Source organism: Uloborus diversus, chromosome 5, assembly GCF_026930045.1.
Source record: "Uloborus diversus isolate 005 chromosome 5, Udiv.v.3.1, whole genome shotgun sequence".
Lineage (NCBI taxonomy): Eukaryota > Metazoa > Arthropoda > Arachnida > Araneae > Uloboridae > Uloborus > Uloborus diversus.
This window is the reverse complement of record NC_072735.1, coordinates 81,985,167-82,006,006: the sequence shown is the minus strand read 5'-3', so window position 1 is coordinate 82,006,006 and position 20,840 is coordinate 81,985,167. Positions and strand designations below refer to the sequence as shown.

Below are 20,840 nucleotides of genomic sequence, written 5' to 3'. Positions count from 1 at the left end.
AAATCTTCAAATTTGCTGCAAATCTCTACTATTACAATTTTTATCCTGCCAATTTCACATTTTATTATCTTAATTTGTTCAAGAAATCTTTTCTTCAACAAGGACAGATTTAGTTTTCACCCAAACAACTGCGATTTGGCAACAGTGTAACTGGGTAACTTTGATGATAAAGAGTGCTGAAATCCTTTTGACAGGAAGGTGCTTTTTGGATGCCCTGCCCCAGCGACCTGTTCGATTGGCATGGCATCGGATTTTCGTCTCTGGCAAATGGATACCTAGACATAGACATTGTTGTCGACGAAATGTTTGAAATCATGTGGTATGTAATTTTTTCTTTTTATTTTGCAGGTCAGAGCTGGGGGGTTGGTAATACATGACAGCATATTACTAATAAGCATACTATTTACATTTATAATAATTATTGCATATATACAAAAAATAAGCATATATAACGTTTGATAATTTTCCTGCCTTCTATATTAAGCCTTATAAATAGCTACACATATTAGTTCGTTAATTCAAATACATATACTTTTACTTCTAATCAATTTTGCTGCATGTATGATACTGACCCGCACAGAAACCTTGCAGAATATTTAATATGCCAGCTGCTCCAGCTCTTCGTAAACGTAGCAGCAGTTTAATACCCATGATTTCATCAATTCTTATTTTCAATGTTCCTAGTTTTATTTTTTAACGTTCCATGTTCATTTTTGTTGTTGTTATTGTTGTTTATCTTCGTTGTTACATACACTTATTTCTGTGCTACCCGTGTATGTGAAACTACACACTTTACTATATTTTCAATACATTTAACTACTTTAGCTGCAACATTGCGCTGTTTAAATGTAGAATATTTCACATCAATTTTGATCATTATATATATATATATATATATATACCGTGTCATAAAAGCCATTAGCTCATAAACAGAACCCTTCAGGTTCGACTGAAAAATGATTTTTTGGGGCTCATGGGGGGGGGGGGTTCTGACCCCCCTATCCCCCCCATGGCTACGCCACTGCTACCACCTAGATGTTTTGCCATCGTCAGATTCCCATTTTCAGTACAGTACGCCGTTCCGTAAATGGAGTGAGTTCCATAAAGCCCAGTATCTTCTTGTTGCAGGACTGAAGATGGAAACGTTCTGCCAGCTAAGTCACCTACTGTTACTTTCCATGAACTCCAAAGTTGGTTTTATGTCTGGGTCTTCAAGTTGATCTTTTTGAACTTGATCATCACTCCATGGATCAGGTTCTGATGATGTTGAAGTCACTGTCACCTGACAGGCAGCAGGGCTAGTCGTTCCATACCGTTTCTCGATTCGAGAACAAAAGTGGCACTCAAAGCAGTTCTCAGGACAGGGTCTCCTTGATAAAGCGTCAGCATTACCGTGAGACAACCCTTTTTGATGCTTTATCTCCATGTCATATTCCTGGAGCCGCTGTATCCACCTGGCTATCTGGCCTTTCAGATTTTTGAAGTTCAAAAGCCAAGTCAACGAGGCATGATCTGTCTAAAGCAGAAATTTTTAGCTGTAGAAATAATGATGGAAGTGTTCTACAGCTTTAACTATGGCTAGCAACTCCTTTCTGGTGATGCAGTAAATTGTTTTTGATAAACATTTGCTCCAGTAAGTGATGACATGTTCGTTGCCTACTATTACTTGAGATAAAACAACTCCGATACCATCGTGGCTTGCATTAGTATCGAGGATGAAGGATTTTCCAGGCTGAGGATATGAGAGAATAGGCGTTGATATTAAAGCCTCCTTCAGTCGTAGAAATGCATCTTCGCATTCTTTGGACCATTCAAACTTTTGCTTGCCCACCGTCAGCTTATGCAAAGGTCGTGCAATGTTGGAAAAACCCTTCAAACTTCCTGTAGTACGTGCAGAGCCCCAGGAAACTTCTCAGCTGATGGATGTTTTCGGGACGACTCCAATTCTTGACCGCAGTTACCTTTTCTGGATCGGTTTGTACACCCTAAGAAGAGATGATGTGATCAAGGTAGTTCACATCAGGAGGGTCTCAACCTCTTCCTTCTTGGCGAACGGTAGTCGTCTTGGATGCTGCTTAATAAGGGGATGTTCCTAAGAGTAGACCCTATGCTGTGTTAAATTCGTAAGGCCAACATCCTCCGATGTAGATGAAAACAGATGCTTGAAGTCTTCCACCAAATGTTCCGCAGCAGTTCTTTGATCTTTCGATAATGGCGCAGTGCCAATTAACTTCAATGTCAAGGACTTGGAAGACACAGTCTCGGGGGAATCGATTCTTCTAATGATGCAGTTTATTGAAGAACAAGTAGCCAAAACTTCACCTTTCCGAATATTCCTTGGCTTTTCACTCTTGTTGGCGACTCTCACAGGAATTACATCTTTAGAAAGGTCCACCAGCGTAGATGCTACCAGCACTTTTTTTGGGTTATTGCTTAAGTTAGGGTATTCGATGAAGCCAGGTATTAATGATTCTGATCTTGAGGGAATCGATTAATCTGTTTGGGCTACTGTTTGATGAACAGATTTTACATCATTTTCTGTGCGGAAAACGGCTATGTCTTCTCTCATCGAGTGCAGCTCATTAGTCTTGAAGTCGAGGTTGACGTCATATTTCGTTAAAAAGTCCAATCGGAGAATGAAGTGGTTCCTGATATCAGCAACGAAAGCTGAATGATAATAAGTGGCATTTCCAAACACAATTTCTAAGTTCACTTTACCTCCAATCTTGATTTTGTCACCTGTCACAGTTTGGAGGGTAACGCAGGGCAGTGTCCATAGAATGTTGAGTCTAAATTTACGATTTAGACGTAACATTGGCTCCAGTGTCAATAATTAGCTCGCAGGGAAACCCATTTACATATGCGTAAACGAACAGTGCATTACTGCCGCCACTCGTCGATGCAATCTGGAAAATTTAAAGATGGCGCTCATTCCAATTTGACGACCACCGCCCCGCGAGATTGCAGTGGCTTAGTTTTCCTGAACCTGAGAGGGAGAGGTGCTATTCCCATGGTCGGATTTATGGGGGGGGCAGAGGGGGCAATGCCCCCAGTTTTGGGAGGACTTTATGTAGTAACAACACATCTTCCAAAAATTAAAAAAATATATTTTTTCTTTTTTGAATAGTTCAGAAGGGCATGGGTGGATTTATAGGGGGGCATAGGGGGAAATGCCCCCCAGTTATGGGAGTACTTTATATAGTATCAACACCTCTTCCAAAATCTTAAAACAAAAAAATCATGACTTTTTCTTTTTTGAATAGTTCAATGAAAATGAAGAGAAAAGCGAATGTCCTTTTCTGATGGGAGAAAAAAAAGGAAAAAAAAAACGAACATTAAATATAGAAATAGTACAGCTGTCATTGGGGTGCTGAAAAATGTGTCTAAATTCACTATTTTGGACTGAAAACCATTTGGGCAAGTATAGGAATGAAAATATAGGCTAAACCGAGCTATACATTAAGCTGCAACACTTATAATAATTGACGATTATTTTAACAAATTAGAACTTAAAGCAAAGGGGGGGGGGAACTCCCCAGACCCCACCCCATTCGCACTAACAGAACGATCCACTCGTTGTGATTTGTGTCCACATTTAAAGTATATTTGTGCATAATATTTATGTTCTCAGTAGATTAATTGGCCTTTTGAGAAATTTTAAAAAAGTTTTTTTTCCTTCTCCCCCCTCTCCCTCAAAGAGAGAGAGAGAGAAAATAAATACTATTGCAAACTGAATAAATTTCAGTTATCTGAGTGTTTTGATTAAATGAATCTTTTTACTCAGAGGGAGAGAACAATTTTACTTACTTTATAAATACTGTTTAAAAAGTAAGGTAAGTCATAATCATCTAAGTCTAAGTGAATCAGTCCTTGTCATTATGGAAATCTAAATAATTGAGTCATCAAAATTTTGGAAAAATTTACTGAAATTTTATAAAAGTCTATAAAAGCCTAACAAAGATTGGTAAAATCGTAAAAATCCTTTAACCGTAAAAACTGACGAATTTTCGTAAAAATTACAAAAAAATCAAGCATGCAGGTAAGAGTGAATTACAAATGGGACCGAATTTGCCAATAAGATAAACAAGCTATTGCTTAGGGCCCCTGCTTGGAAGTGGGTCCCTAACTCCCAAAAAAATTCATGATTCGTTCCTTAAAAAATGGAAATTGCTTGAAAAAACTAATTTCATTTTTAAGTGCTTGAAAACCTTGAATATTGCGAAACGTGTGGCTACAAACCTTAAATTTTAAAATTTCTAACAAATGGTAGAGGGGGAGGAATGCCAAAATATGTCAAATTCAGCTCCTTGCCATATCCTGTATTGAAAATGTAAAACTCATGGTCCTCATGTTGGTAACATATTATTTCAAATAAATGTTTGTGACTCACATATTTCATATCTTGCTATTTATTCAATCCCGAATGCAGTATTTTGGAAATTATTTTGTATTGATTGCTTTTATCTTACTTCTTCTGCACATTGTCTATCTGTTTAGCACGGAAAAAAATACTCACTACTTCTATTTCTATTCGTTTTCTGCCCCACTTGCAACTGAAGAAAAATTGTTGTCATGAGAAATGTTTGGTTTCTTTTTTCTTTTAAATTTAAAATAACTATTTCTCACAAAGTTAGAACAGGACTGTAAAAATTTACAATCAAGTACTAAAATATCAGAGACTGGAAAGTACAAATGAAGTGCATTAAATAATTTTATTTATTCTAGACTCTTTGAAAATAATTAGATAAGTCTTTGAAAATCCTAAGCAAAATGGGCTCCAATTACTACTGCATATTGTTAATCTGTTTAGCCAGGAAAAAAAAATGTTACACAACTTCTATTCCTTTTCTCTATTCCTTTTCGTTTTCTGCACTACTTATAATTAAAAAAAGGTTGTTGCAATGAGAAATCTATCTTTTTCTTTCAAACTTAAAATGGCTGTTTCTTACAAAGTTTGAACAATACTGTACAACTGTATAATCTAGTCATCAATTTCTATGTCTATCCAGTTAACCTTTATAAGGCTTCATAATGCAGAATTTTATATCCATCTTACAAAATTTCCTCCGGGGGAGAAATCCTCTGCTCCCTAAAATTGGAGATTTTCTATTTCCCACTTAAAAGGGAGCCCTGCGTCACTCTCTTGATACCAGCTCCCTCTCTTAAGGTCAATTCAAAAAGGACAGCATGAAAACACACATTAATGAAAACGACACACAAAAAAGTAAAGCATGAACTTATGCAGCACGGGAAACAGACAAAAACATGGGAGTGGGGGGCTGGGTTGGCAAGTTTCAGCCGAGGCGGTTAAAACCACTGGTAGAAACCGGTTAAAACCGGCATGGCAAAAACCACTTTCTGCCACATTTGCGGCAAAAACTGGCAAAAACTCACAAAATGAAAAAAAATCAAAATATTGACATGCAATAGGAAGTGCATGGAAAAAAAATTGATAACCAAAGCTCAATTTAATTACAATATTACCATAATTTAAAATCTAATGTTACATTGTTTGCACCCTGCAGTTGCTTCTTAGAAATGGTGGTTTCTAAAATTTAAACAGTTTCTCAATCTAATACGTACATACGAGAAACTTTAGAATATTCCTGCAACAGAAGAGCTAGAAGGCAATGCATGAAGGAACAAGCAATGTTCGTGAAACTTTCACCTATTGTATATATTTTTTAAACTAGTCCACCATGTAGTAACTGGGGTAGTGGGAGAAATTCGACTGGAAAAATAAGTTTCAAGAAACAGGGTCAATTTGTTTTGCAAAGCTGTGATATTAGGTACAAAATCTATGTTAATATTGGCAAGTAAAATTCTAGCACTTTCTTCTTGAAGCATGTGATAATTTCGATCACAAACAATTTAGATGAATCATATAAGTGAGCAAATTGAAATCAGAAATGCCTGTTAATTCTGTATGTCACTCCTCTTTCCTGAGCACCTATATGATTTTCCATCCTTTGTTAGATTAATCCAAACATTAAGAGCATCTGCAATTGAAAAGTTCCCTTCTCAAACTAAATCACAGGCATTAGCATAGGATTTTATTTTTTTTAAATGATGAAATAAAGTTTAATTTTTTAGTTTACTTATATGAATATCATTTAGCAATCACTTAAGTAATTAAAGATGCTTTTAAGTTTTTGCCAGTTTCTGCCAGTTTTTACCGGTTATAACCAGTTTCTGCCACTGGCAAGGCAAAAACTAGTTTCTGCCGGCAGAAAGCCAACCCTGGTGGGGGGCAATAAAAATGTTGCTAAAAAAAAAAAATCTTGCCCCCCCAGGAACTCAGTCCTAAATCCGCCTATGGCAGCAGGCCCAGATCTTGTACCCACAGACCCTGCAGTGCCGAGAATGCAAAACAAAGAATCTTTTTTTTAAATAAATTTTAAAAACCCTATACAATACATGTATAGTAAACATGAAAAATCCTCAAATCTTTAAAATATCTTCATAAAAAAAACTTCAGTTCTAAAATTTTGAAAGGTGAAAACAAATATTTAACTTGAATAAAATACTGAAGTCCATGTTTTGTATCTTAACTTGTATCAAACAACATTTAAAGTCATTTTATATTTTGGTTCAAGACGGAACAAAATCTAAAATGACTTGAAGATGAACATAAATGAAGTAAAATTAATTATTGAGGCAAAACTGAAGTCATAGAAAATTTCAAGCAGTTAAAAAGCAGGCATTGAACAAGAAAATATTAAAAGAAAAATCCTCAAATCACTAACACATGTCCCAAACCTTGTAAGAAATACTTAACGAAAAATTATAAATGAATTCAAAATTGAGTAGAAATATTGAAACGGTTAGAAACAAACAACAATTACTCATTTAAAAATGTTCTTTTTCTTTAGGAGGGGGGGGGTGCAATCCAGTGGGTAGTTAGGGGCCTTGATGATTTTTTGCAGAGGGCCAAAAATTTATAGATCTGGGCTGGGCCTGAGTAGCAGACTTTTTTATATTCCCAGATATCATTTTACACATCTTTTGATAACTTCAATTTGAATTAACTTTCTCATGAATTAAATAATCAATTTTTCTTTTGATCTTAAAGAAAATTGTGTGCTACATTAATGGTGAATATTTATAGTTTTTAATGCTATAATACAGTAATTAAAGATGGTTTTATCTCAGAATCAATTTAATTTTAATGATCTTTGAACTGTATGTTTCTCATTCTAGACATATTAATTTAAAACAAGTTATGAATTCCACACTTTCAAAAAAAAACCTGGAATAATGATACCTATATCAGGGTGGCGACAGGAACTGTGAAAAAAAGTTCCCTGACGTTTCCCTGATTAAGTTCACCAAATTTCCCTGATTTATGTTACCAATGATAATGATTTTCTTTCTTTGCTCTACTTGAAATCCAATGTATGTTTATATAAAATGCAGTATTTCAAACGTTTTAAGTTGTGTAAGGTTGTTGAAATAAAGATATATTTTAAAAAGATGCTACTTTTTTAATAAAATGGTTAAAGAAAAACATATCAAGTCAATTTTTTTGGGAAAAAAACCCCCTACAAAACAGTATACTAAATTTTTCTGCATAGAAAGATTATATATATAAAAAAAAAACTTTACTTCCAGAAACTACTTAGCATAAGAATTTTAAGAAAATATTAAAATTAACTCTTAAAAACATATGTATATTTATGATAGAACTAAAAAGTAATTGAAATTATTTTGAACTAAGTTTTCAAACATTACAATAATTGTTGCAAGAATAACAAGTAATAGTGAAAGAATAGAAGTAATGTAGTTATTCTTATATAACTAATTGACATATTTATGCAAAACAGATGACACCATTTGACATTCATTCATACGGAGCTTTTCTCTAATCAAGAACATAGGTTTTAATGAATGAATACAGCATTTTAACAATAAAAAAAATAAAGATATTTACTTAAGTACACAAGTTAACTGTATTTCAAATCATTTCAGTATGTAACGAAAAAAAATCTTAGATTGCTTTTGTAACAAACAACGTTAAAATGCAAGAAAAAAAAAGAAAAAGAAAGCAATTAGTTAATTTCAAAATATATAAAAGAAGAACACAACTTGGTTATAAAATTAAAGAATAACTTAAGTCTGAAGAAAAGAAAACCTTTATAATCTGCGGTGACAACAAATAGTATAACGGCAAAAAACAAAGTTTTTTTAATTGAAAGTTCAATTTTAGCAATTAAATTAAAATTGCTAAGAAGTAATGACTTTTAAGCTTTTATAGTATTAATTTAAAAACCAAAGATTTCTTCTTGAAATCGTGATTACATTACGCTAATTACTTCGAGACAATCTAATAAAGGCAAAGGAGCTAAGGCATTAATGAAGGCTTCCTCTTTGCCTGTATGGTTGTTTATTTTACATAGCATTGAAAGCGTAAAAACAAATTTCAAGCTAGGTAAAATACCTAACAGACACAGAAGCAATCTTAGGAAGTTCATCCTGTGGTTAATAAGTAAGTTTGAATACTTGGACGTTGAGGAAAAAAGATGCACAAATATGTGGCAGTGTATAATCGCACCTCATTAATTTTACTTCTTTTTTTGAACAGGTAATTAGTGGACAATGTGTAAGGAATTAGAGTACTTAATTTTGTAAAGAAAAAAAAATTTTTTCTTCATAAAATCAATTTTCCCTGATTTTTGTTATTTTTTCAAAATTCCCTGATATTTCCCTGATTAATAAAGTTCCCTGACTTTTCCCTGATCTGTCACCACCCTGTATATGTTAAGTAAAACTTGTTTTAGGAACTGCTCATAAATTTTTTGCTGAGATAAAAAATGAAAAGGAGAAAAATGGACCAGAGTGCCACAGTTCCGCATACTTAGTTTCATATCGAATAAAAGTTATTAATTTGTAATTATAATGACTTTATTTATATAGTATATTTCACATCAATGTCGTAATCAAAATAAATTTGGCTATAACATGGTGAAAAGATTGTACTTACAACTTATTTTTGTAAGCCTTCATGCCACCATAGGCGGATTTAGGACTGAGTTCCTGGGGGGGGGGGGGGGGGCAGGATATTTTTTTTAGCAACATTTTTATTGCCCCCCACTCCTATGTTTTTTTCTGTTTTCTGTGATGCATAAGTCCATGCTTTACTTTTTTGTGTGTTGTTTTCATTAATATGTGTTTTCATGCTGTCCTTTCTGAATTGACCTTAAATGAGGGAGCTGGTATCAAGAGAGTGATGCAGGGCTCCATTTTAAGTGGGAAATAGAATATTTCCAATTTAAGGGGGGCGGGGCTTTCTCCGCCGGAGGAAATTTTGTAAAATCGATATAAAATTCTGCATTTTGAAGCCTTATAAAGGTTAATTGGATAGACATAGAAATTGATAACTATATTTTACAGTTGTACAGTATTGTTCAAACTTTGTAAGAAACAGCCATTTTAAGTTTGAAAGAAACAATAAACTAGATTTCTCATTACAACAACCTTTTTTTAATTATAAGTAGTGCAGAAAACGAAAAGGAATAGAAGTAGTGTATCATTTTTTTTCCTGACTAAACAGATTAACAATATGCAGTAGAAGTAATTTGAGCCTACTTTGCTTAGAATTTTCAAAGATTTATCTAATTATTTTCAAGGACTCTAGAATAAATAAAATTATTTAACGCACTTCATTTGTACTTTCCAGTCTCTGGTATTTTAGTACTTGATTGTAAATTTTTGCAGTCCTGTTCTAACTTTGGGAGAAAAAGCTATTTTAACTTTAAAAGGAAAAAGAAACTATAGATTTCTCATGACAACAACTTTTCTTCAGTTGCAAGTGGGGCAGAAAACGAAAAGAAATAGAAGTAGTGTGTTTTTTTTTCCGTACTAAACAGATAGACAATATGCAGAAGAAGTAAGATAAAAGCAATCAATACAAAAGAATTTCCAAAATACTGCATTCGGGATTGAATAAATAGCAAGATATGAAACAGGTGAGTCACAAAAATTTATTTCAAATAATATGTTACAAACGTGAGAACCATGATTTTTACATTTTTAATACAGGATGTGGCAAGGAGCTGAATTTGACATATATTGGCATTCCTCCCTCTCTACCTTTTGTTAGAAATTTTAAAATTTAAGGTTTGTAGCCACACGTTTGCAAATATTCAAGGTTTTCAAGCACTTAAAAATGAAGTTAGTTTTTTCAAGCTATTTCCATTTTTAAGGAACGAACCATGATTTTTTTTTTCGGGAGTTAGGGACCCACTTCAAAGCAGGGGCCCTAAGCAACAGCTTGTTTATCTTATAGCAAATTCGACCCTGTTTGTAATTCGCTTACCTGTAAATTTTTGCTTGATTGTTTGTAATTTTTACGAAAATTCGTCAGTTTTTATGGTTAAAGGATTTTTACGATTTTACCAATCTTTGTTAGGTTTTTATAGACTTTTATAAAATGTCAGCAAATTTTTCCAAAACTTTTGATGACTCAATTATTTAGATTTCAACAATGATAAGGACTGACTCACTTAGACTTAGATGATTATGACTTACCTTACTTTTAAACAGTAGTTATAAAGTAAGTAAAATTGTACTCTCCCTCTAAGTAAAAAGATTCATTTAATCAGAACACTCAAATAACTGAAATTTATTCAGTTTGCGATAGTATTTATTCCCTCTCTCTCTCTCACTTAAAAAATAGAGAGAGAGAAGGAAAAAAAATTCTGTTTTTTAGAATTTCTCAAAAAGCCAATTACAGGCCGAGGACTGCTGATGGCCTTTGAAAAAAGTGAGAAAGGTGACAAATTTGAAAACAAAGGTGACTAAAAGGTGACAAAAAAGTAACTAAAAGGTGACCAAAAGCAATTTGTTAAGAACTCAAAAAACAGAAAAGGATTATCCCTTTTTACTGACTTTTACCAAAATAGCCCTACATGCTTTTTGTAAAGATTTCTACAGTTTCACTTTCAATATATGTTTTAATTTTTTCCATCTTCTTAGTTTCTTCTTCACAATCCTTTCTGTTTTGCCCTTCTTTTTGCTTCTGTTTCAATTCCAAATCCTTTTTCCTTTTACATTCATCCATGTATGTTGTGTAATTTACGTGTGCTTGTTGTGCACATTTAATTATTTCTGGACCAATTGGTAAAGAAAGCAAATGAGGATATTCTTTTACAGCGTCTTTAACTATAAGTATGCTGTTTAAAAATCTTTCCACCAAAAAGGTGCTTTGAAATAGAAAATAGTCTTTCAATGTCAGCATTGCCATGTGATAATGCAAGTGAAGCAGGGTTGGCAAGGTTTTGGACACTACAGTAAAAACCATGGTAAAAACCCAGGTTTTTACCGTCCTGTCCAAAACTGTCCAAAACTATATTTTAAGAAAAATAGTATTGTGTGAGAAAACATCAAAAAACAGAATAAAATGTATCAAAGTAATGTTTTATATTGAACATTTATTCAATGAGAACATTCAACTTACTTATGCAGCTGATTTTAATCTAGTTGCATAGGAGTTGAATTCTTGATAAAAATTTCAATTTTTATGCATACGTTTATTTATTTTTGATAATAGGAACAAAATTTCCCTATGTTTATGCATGTGTGCAAATGAAAGCAGGGTTGGCAAGGTTTCTACCATCCTGTTTGAAACCCTTGTGTCCGAAAATGTCCAAAACTATTTTGTGAGAAAATATCAAAAACAGAACAAAAAGTGTCAAAATTATTTTATTGACTATTTAATATATTTATTCAATGTGAACATTCAGGCATAAATATATATGTAATTTATTTATGCAGCTGATTTTAATCAAGTTAAGTAGAAATTATTAAATTCTTCATTAAAAATTTCAATTTGTATGCAGGAGTTTTTTTTTGCATAAACTAAATTTTTTTGACATTTATGCATGTATGCAAAAGAAAATGTTCAAAATATAGTGCAATAATTGACTTAAATGCAAAAAATTACAATTCTTTTTAGTTATAGAATGTATATTAAAAACGTAAACTAAAAAAAGAATAGCAAAAGTTTTATAATATAAGTGTTTAATCATCAATTTCTTGTTCTTTAATCTAAGATTTAAAAAATGATTTTTGTTAAAAAATCATGTAGAACTTATTTGCAAAAAACATTTAAAAAAATTAGCTTTTTTCTTGCACCTAAATATTGTACATTTAATAATATTCTTTTGCATTATGAATGGAACTGAAATTAGTTGTCTTGGTAGTGTTGTGAATTTCCTTTCAAAACTCTACCAACTGTTAGATAAGTTTTTGTGAAAAAGTTATTGGCATTTTTTTTTAAGTAAAATGTTTTTTAAATGAACATTTTGAAGAAAAATATTATCAAATACTGATTAATTAAACCTCATTAATATCTTTATTTATGCATCATGAATATTGCAGTGAAAACGAATTGATTAGATTACACACCTTTAACTTTAACATAGTTTTCGACAGTTTAAGGCAGTTTCGGACACTTTTGGATGGTAAAAACCACCTGTCCTGTCCTAAACCAGTTTTGGAGATTAAAAAACCAAACCCTGAAGTGAAGCTTTTATCACCTTAGAAACATTAGATCATTGGAAGTTGAGTCGTTTTTCGAAATGTGCTGCTACCAGTAGATATCAAAGGTTTTGTTTTCGGATGCTTCATCATCTTTTTCCAGCTGCAAAAGTTTCCATTCATCTTGCAACTTATCGAGTGGAACATTAAAAGGCATGATTTTGGCAACCTTTATCAAATCCTTACAGCTTCTAGATTTACTTCTCTCTTTTGGATCCAAAAATTTAAAACTTTTCAGTAACCCGTTTGATATGCAACTTTTTTCTATTACATACTTGCACGCAGTCACACAATGCTTTTTAACAGCTCTTAAAAACATAACATTTCATTTTCTTTCAGTTTTGACAGTTCATCTGTCACCTCTTCACTAACAACGAGATCTTCAAGAGGTAGTCTGTTACCAACTGCAAACAGTTCATCCGTGTCTACATTTAAAAAATCAACTTACTTTATAACAGAGGCTTTTATAACCCGAGCCATAAAAGTCTGAACAATGGTCTCTATTTTTTGGTACAATTTATGTATCATAGGTGCTTGGCACTGAAAGCGTTTTGTGAACTGCATAAACAAATCAGCAGATGAAAAGATAAAATGCAGCTCAGTTTTTATAGAAGGTCTTTTTAAAACATTTGCAACAGCTTTATATGACCTGTATTGCATAGCTGAATTCTTTTTTAAAGGCACATGTTTAAAAAAATAATTCTGAAGAACATCCCACTGTTCCAGTAGTGTCTGTTTGCTGCAGGTCCAAGGGTAAGCCAATGGGTAGTTTTGTGTTTCAGGAATTTGCGATGAGGTGTATTTAGTTGAGCTTGCACTTCTTTGAAGTCCTCTTAACGGGAAGGCTAACCATCAAAATAGCTATAAGTACTAAGAAGAAGTTCAGATGCTTCTTCACCTAAATATTGCAATGCTTTGACATATGCATTATGCATTGTATGAGTACTGCAAGTACCAATATTTATTAGGCTTTTTTCTCGTGTCTCAAGGATAATAGTGTCAAACAACCTAAAAAACCTTTTTATTAACATAAGGACCATCCAAAGGAAAGCATGAGACATTTATTCATGGATAATTTCTCTCGGTAAGTGCTTCACATAGCTTCTCAATTGAAATTTCACCAACTGCCTTGCCCAAGAAGAAAGTTTTGAGATGCCTTGTTGTGATGCAACATTGGCTTTCAGACCAATATTTTATTGTTCGTGGCAGTTCTTTTTTGTCTTTGACATTGGTAGTTTCATCAAAGCTCAAAGCATAATAGGATAACACATGCTTCCTTTAACATACATTCCCGAAAATAGGGAGCAAGTCCATCAGTAGAAGGGATTGAAAGACTGGTTCTGCTCATAGGATGCAATTGCAAGCAATAAAAAAAATTCCCTGATTTCCCGGTAGCATAGCTATTTTTCTTAAACAACAAGGTGGAGGGGGGCATATTTAAGGCAATTTTTTAATTAATTTCACTGTTAAAGCTATCATTCAAATACTTTTCAAAGATTTAATTATTTAAAAAAAATCCTAAGACGCATTTCAAGAAAGGTGACAAAAGTTGCAAAAGGTGACTAAAAGTAACCAAATTTTCAAAAGGTGACTAAGGGTGAGAAAGGTGACTGACTCCTTGGCCTGCAATTAATATACTAAGAACATAAATATATTGCACAAATATACTTGAAATGTGGACACAAATCATAACGAGTAGATCGTTCTGTTAGCGCGAATGGAGGAGGGGGGAGTTTTCCCCCTTTGCTTTAGGTTCTAATTTGTTAAAATAATCGTCAATTATTTTAAGTGTTACAGCTTAATGTATAGCTCATTTAGCCTATATTTTCATTCATATACTTGCCCAAATGGTTTTCAGTCCAAAATAGTGAATTTAGACACATTTTCAGCACCCCAGTGACAGCTGTACTACTTGTATTTAATGTTCGTCTTTTTTTTTTCCATTTCTTTTCTCCCATCAGAAAAGGACATTTGATTTTCTCTTCATTTTCATTAAACTATTCAAAACAGAAAAAGTCATGATTTTTTTGTTTCAAGATTTTGGAAGATGTGTTGTTACTACATAAAGTCCTCCCAAAACTGGGGGGGGGCATTGCCCCCCCATAAATCCGCCCATGCATGCCACAAGTCAAACATAGGGTAACATTTTAGTATTTTACTTGTTCGGCAAACTTTTAAGTGCTTTTAGTTTACAATATTTCTCATCATTTTTTTACTCACACACAAAACAAAGCATACTGACAGGCCAGGATCTATAAATTTTGAGCCCCTCTACAACAAAATCTGTAGGGAATTTCCGAGAGGACAGCAGTGTATATTTGCATCATTAATAAGTCTTAATATTATTTTTTTTCATTTTTCTTATCAATTTCTTGGACCATTGGGCCCCTTAAAAATATACCCCCCCCCTCCCCCCGCACTGCGGGGTCTGCGGATACTCTGATCTGGGCCTATATATTGAGCAAAAATACAAAAGTATTTTAAAAATAAATTATATGATTTTTTATTACATCAAGCGGCATGTCTTATAATGCATAGTAATCAGAGGAGCAATACATAACCTACAAACGGGGAATTATGGACCTCCGTACGACCTGTCATCTTTTTTCTCTTTTAGCATTCCAAACTACGTTACCTGCAAATAATATAAACAAGGGTTTGAAATTAGGATGCAAAAACAAAGGCATCATTTGGACCCAGCTTTTTTGTTTTAGTTCTCGCAAATACTCTGCTTCGGCACAATTTCAAACTAATTTAAGTAACTTAAGCAATATTTTCTACACAGTATAATAAAGCAAGTAAAAATGATGGCGGGGATAAAATTACGATTATCAAATAATTTTTTCATAAAAAGTATGGCATCAAAAATGATGACTGAATGTTAAACTTTTGTCGTTAAACTGCAAATTTCAGTTGCCAACATTTTTTTATTACAATATGCTTATGAAAAACAGCAAAACATGTGACATAGGAGGGAACGGGGTAAGGCAAAGAATGAGGCAGGTGGGAAGAGGTCAATTTTTTTTAAAAAATTGTGACATCATTTATGGACAGTCACTTTTCTAATTTTTTAAAAATCACAGAGAATAAAATTTTTTATCAACGAGCAAGCAATTTTTACAACTGGCAACAGAAAGAAATATTCTCGTAAACATTTCCCAGGATACATTTAGTGAAATGAAGCATTAATTAAGTTAAACCTCAATTTTACGAACTTCTAATTTACAAACACTCATGATTTTGCGAAAAGCTTTCCAGGCTCAAAAAATCTTTTATTGAAACAATGCTATTCAATTTTAGGAAATCTCGTTATTGTCTACATTTTTTGTGGTCGTCAAAAGTTTGTAAAATTGAGCATAAATTATAGTAATAAACTTCTATTTAATTGCTGTTGTGTTTAAAATATTAGAAAGTTGAAAATTTTATTTAAAGATAAAGGTTTAATATCTTTAACATTTTTAATATGTAAAAAATTTTAAAAAGATTATGAGTAACGAATGAGATAGTATTTAATAGGTTCATAAAAAATCACCAAAATTTGAGCATTTTTCTTCAAATTCTCGTTTAAGGTCATTTAAATTGATTATGTAAAAAACTAATATACATCCCAATATATACAAATAATAACATAAAAAAACAATATTATTAGAAAAATATTTTTCTTCATGCATTTAAATAACATTTAATTTTCAACTAATTTTTAATTTGAATGGCACATAGTGATATAACTTTTAAAATACACATAAAATATTTCATGATTTAATGACTAGATTTTGAACACAAAAAGAAAAAAAAAAAGAAACAAAAATGAACAATAAAAAAAAAAGTTTTAAGTTTTTCATAAAACCAGGTTTTTACTTTTTTTTAAATGGTACAAAATATTGAACAATCATTTGAACAAAGCACAAGAATCATTTGATAATGAAAAAAGATGAATAAGCACATAAAATAAAAATTTTAAATAGTTCTACAAAGAATTTCTAACGTAGAGAAAGTTATTTCAAGGAATATTAAAGCTCCCAAAGTTGTTAAGGGTTGCAATAAAACAATCCGATCGATAAAATCTCTCACCTGAGGATCATTACGCATTTCTGTGACAACAATCTGAAAAACAAATAAAAATTAAGATTTGAAACGCTGCAACATAATTCAATTAAAATGAGACATAAAAAAAGAGTATATAAATCACTACACCGCAACTATATTTTTCAACCCAAACAAAAAATTTTGATCACAACTTTAATAAATAAACGACCTCTAAAGATCATAACGTGTCTGCAATACAAATTCCAAAATCTAATTAAAAAAAATCTAAGATAGTTTCAAGATGGTGACCATAAGAATAGTATACACATCGAGTAATTTTTGCTTTTCACTTTTCGGCAAAGAAATCCAGATATTATGATCAGCAAGACGCGTAACTGTACAACAATAACAACATAAACAGAAAAAACCTTTTCTACACACCTGATGTTTCTGAATCACCACTTTCATTTGAGACGATATTGTTTGTAAATCCATTTTGCATCGATAGTCGTATTCCTCTAATTTTCAGTATAATAGAGGATTTGAACTAATCAATTCCAGCTCTTTCGATACTAGAAATAGCGGTCGAACTCAACTTAACCAAGAAAGTATAAAACACTCAACAGTCCGAAGCAAGTAGATAGCATCTATAAAGAGGAGAAATTACAGATCACTCTAAACTATTTAATCAATTTAGAGAGTGGCAAAAGTTGGTATATTTCTTGGTTAATAGTTTTAATCATCTTTCGAATAATTTAGTGTCACATCACATATAATAGAAACTAAATTTAGAACAACTACATTTTATCTCGCACTCTCTCCACCATCCAAAACTACTTCCCCTCATCCCGGGATCACTAGGCGACTGTTAGCAAAAGTACTCTGAAGACATGAAAGAAGCGTGCTACATTTGGCGAACTCGCGATTTTTATTCTTTGTCCTGTCTTGGCATAAGTTTCAGATCCGTTTTATTAATTTCCAGCAAGCGTTCCGATTCTTTTGTTCATACTATTTCAAAATTGTACTTTATAGTGAAATGAAAATAATCCCTTTGAAACACATTATACGCTTTAATAAAATCATGATTGCCAATAAAATTTCGGAATGTTAGCCAACGATAGCAAACATTTTGATGCAAATTGTTCAAGAACTAGTTAAAAGATTCTTTTCAGTGTTATTTGCGAGACCAGTGATGAAAATTCATATTAATTTGTTGGAGTATCGTGTAATGCAATCGTGGGAAGAGTTTTTTTTCATCAAAAAAATGTCCTATGCTTATGCGTCAAGCATTTTTGGCGCGAGGTAGATATCATTTCATGGCAACCTCACAATACATGATTGCATACCAAAAGCACAGAATTGGTATTAGTACTGCTCAAAGCTGTTGCCGCCGGCTGTAGTATTGAAGTATATTAAATTCCGGTACGTAACTTTAGCAATTTATTTGTGATGTACAGTCTATGTTATTTTCATATTTAGATTGCTCATTTGTTAAGCACTACTTTCTTATCGTGACGCAATGATAGCGGCTCATTCGAACACCAGTAGGCAGGTGGTTTTGCAATGCCAAATAAAATTTATTCTTCGTTTTTTCTTAATTGATTGCATGTTCGATTTCTTTCTTTAGTCAAGTTTCCTGTACTTTACTTTTTGGACGAATTCATCCCCTTCCTTAGTACATTTCTGAGCTTTCCTTTTCAACTTAGTACTAAGCCTACCATTTCTAAAAATATAGGTTGATTTTCTTTTATTTTTTCTGCGGAAGTTACAAGTCGTCAGGAATATGATTTGCATCTTTCTCAATGTTTTAAATGTTATAAACAGTTCTGCGACTATATAACTGATTTGCTGCATTCTGTTTACAAATGCATGGTACTTAAATTTTAAATCGCAATTCCATTCAATTTTACCTTTGTGTGTGTTGTTTTTTTTTTTTTTTTAAATTTTAGTAACGTGATATGATTTATGTTGTTAATATACCTCACAGGGGCATTAAGTGGTGCATATTTTCAAATTAGTTAGCTTGATGTCATTGTATATCTGCTTTGTCCATATTAGCACATGATGCTCTTTTACAACATTGTTGACTCTTCTACAGTTAAGTGCATATCAGTAAAGTGCAAACTACTCAATCACTGAAGTCCCCATTTAATGTATATAAAAACTCACAATATGTGAAAAACATAAGCAGACCCAGTTGATATATCAGGGGTCTGACCAGAGGAAATTTGGGTCCGCTAACGGACCCTTCACAAAAATTCGATCAACCAAAACGACCTTTCACCAAATCCCGATCAACCAAAACGGACCCTTCACAAAATTCTGATTCACAAAAACTGATCTTTCACAAATTGTTTATTGAAAGAGCAAATCTCAAAGTCCATTTTCTTTTATGAGTCACATATTAAAATGCTGAATGGATGGTTTTTTTAAATTTTATTTATTTATTTTGCTTCAACTGTGTCCAGATATTAATGATATGTTTAACATAGGACTCTGAAATGCAATTCTAAAGTAATTTTATCAAAAATGTTTATTTTACAAGCTGTTTTTATACTCTTGATGCCTTCACTTTGAGGATTGCGAGGCAGATAGCAGATCTCTTAGGCATCTGCTATGAGTAGGCTTGCCAGACATCCCGGTTTTCAGAAAAAATCTCGGTGTCCCAGCCGGTTTACTTCACGTCCCGGAAAAAGATAAATTTGATTACAAATGATCAAAAAGGTCTAAAAATAATTTGTGAAGGATTATTAAGGATAATTATTTTATCATTTGTAGCATGTACTTGTAAAATTAATACCTGATTAGCTTGTGATTACAGTAAAACCTCATTAAGTAGTCACTCGGATAAGTGGTCACTCCGTTTAAGTCGTCGGTTTCCTTTGGTCCCGACAAGGTTCTAGTTATAATAATATAAAATGACCCTCATTTACTCTTCACCAAAATTAATTCTACCCCGGTTAACTAGTCGCCCAAAAATCGTTTTCTAAAATTTTCCTTTCTTATCGGATCTTAGAAAATAGCATCGGACTGGGTAGAAATGATATGTGATGGTTATTTTCTTAAACCTAAATTTCAGTTTGAAACTTCCACCCTTGGGTAGAGGATTAGAAAGCTACAAGTGGTATGAGGGACAATTATAGAAAAGAATGTGTAGCTCTTTCAGAAAGAGAAGAAAAGGGTAGGAAGTGTCATTCACATTACTCACGGGCGACAAGATTAGCAACTGAGCAGCACACTGATGAGAGGACAAAGGGGGAAGGCAGAGTTTTAAACTCGGCCATGTGGCCAGAATTCCAGGTGCATTGAAAAAGTTTCCATTAGGGAACAAAAGGTTTTGCAGTGCAATCGCCTCTGAGTTTTTGATGAGTGACAATAGCTCTATATTGCTGCATTTCATCCATTTAGGGGTATTTGATTCTTGGAATCCTAGTCTTGCTTGAAATGTCGCTCTTCTTAGCTGGTCAAGGGCGTATATAAGGGAGGGGCTGAGGGGGCCCGGTCTCCCTCCAAAATCTGGAGACAAGGAATGAAGGTAGTTAATTTTGGTTTTAGTTGCTCACAAATAATTTCTAAACTTTTAGCAACAAAAAAGAAAAAATAACAATAATGAATAAATAACTATGATTGTGGTAATAATAATTATAATTCGTTAGATCAGAGATTTCTGAACTGGGTGCCGCAGGAAGAGGTGAGGGGTGCCGCGAAGTGCCCTTGGTAACAATGTACATAAAACTTGACGAGGATGCCGTGAGAAAAAGTGCCGCGAATCGTTAAAGTTTAGGAACCCTGCATTTGATGGCACCAGACAATGGTGTTCAGAAAGGGTCAGGGGATCCGTACCCCTTACTCACGAAAAGAACATGTCTTGGGGAAGCAAAGTTATTTTAACAACAAGTCAGTTTGAAAAGAAGGGTCTCAAAAATGTTTCTCTCGTTAACTCTCGTCCCCTGCAAGAAATTTAAAATTAAGTTTTAGTTGGGTTGAGTAACAATGAAAATTTATGTCCTAAAAACTCATTTATTCAGACCTTTTTCGGACATCAATTTCAAAACAATTCTGGAAGAGGGTCCCCGAACCAACACCCTTTAACTAAGGTTACTGCCAAAAATAGTCTCATATTGTGCCTTTAAGATTTAAATTTTGGAAAGCTTTGGAGGAAGATTCCTAAAACCATTCCTTACGTTTAAACAACTCCAAAGATGACCTGAAATTGCATTTTGCCTTTCAGGGGAGAATTCTCGAACAACTCCTTTCCGAAAATTGCCTGATGTTGG

The 20,840-nt window shown here is 33.1% G+C and overlaps 2 protein-coding genes across 3 annotated transcripts in view; one reads left to right on the top strand and one right to left on the bottom strand.

Moving 5' to 3' along the window:
- LOC129222987 (PHD finger protein 21A-like) overlaps positions 1 to 17,627 on the bottom strand; it is a 116,870-nt gene extending 99,243 nt beyond the window's left edge. The window contains exons 1-2 of the mRNA XM_054857551.1: positions 17,005 to 17,627; positions 16,609 to 16,641 (exon numbers count right to left, since the gene is read on the bottom strand). Of these exons, the coding sequence (XP_054713526.1) occupies positions 16,609 to 16,641; positions 17,005 to 17,058 (87 nt within the window). The 5' untranslated portion in view covers positions 17,059 to 17,627. The remainder of the gene's footprint in view (positions 1 to 16,608; positions 16,642 to 17,004) is intronic.
- A 195-nt stretch (positions 17,628 to 17,822) lies between these two features.
- LOC129222063 (nuclear pore complex protein Nup50-like) overlaps positions 17,823 to 20,840 on the top strand; it is a 43,341-nt gene continuing 40,323 nt past the window's right edge. Inside the window, exon 1 of one of the 2 annotated variants that reach the window (XM_054856487.1) lies at positions 17,823 to 17,985. The gene's annotated coding sequence lies outside the window, so the exon portion shown is untranslated. Of the gene's footprint in view, positions 17,986 to 18,256; positions 18,436 to 20,840 lie in introns of those variants that run through there. The other variant, XM_054856489.1, reaches the window with a different exon arrangement.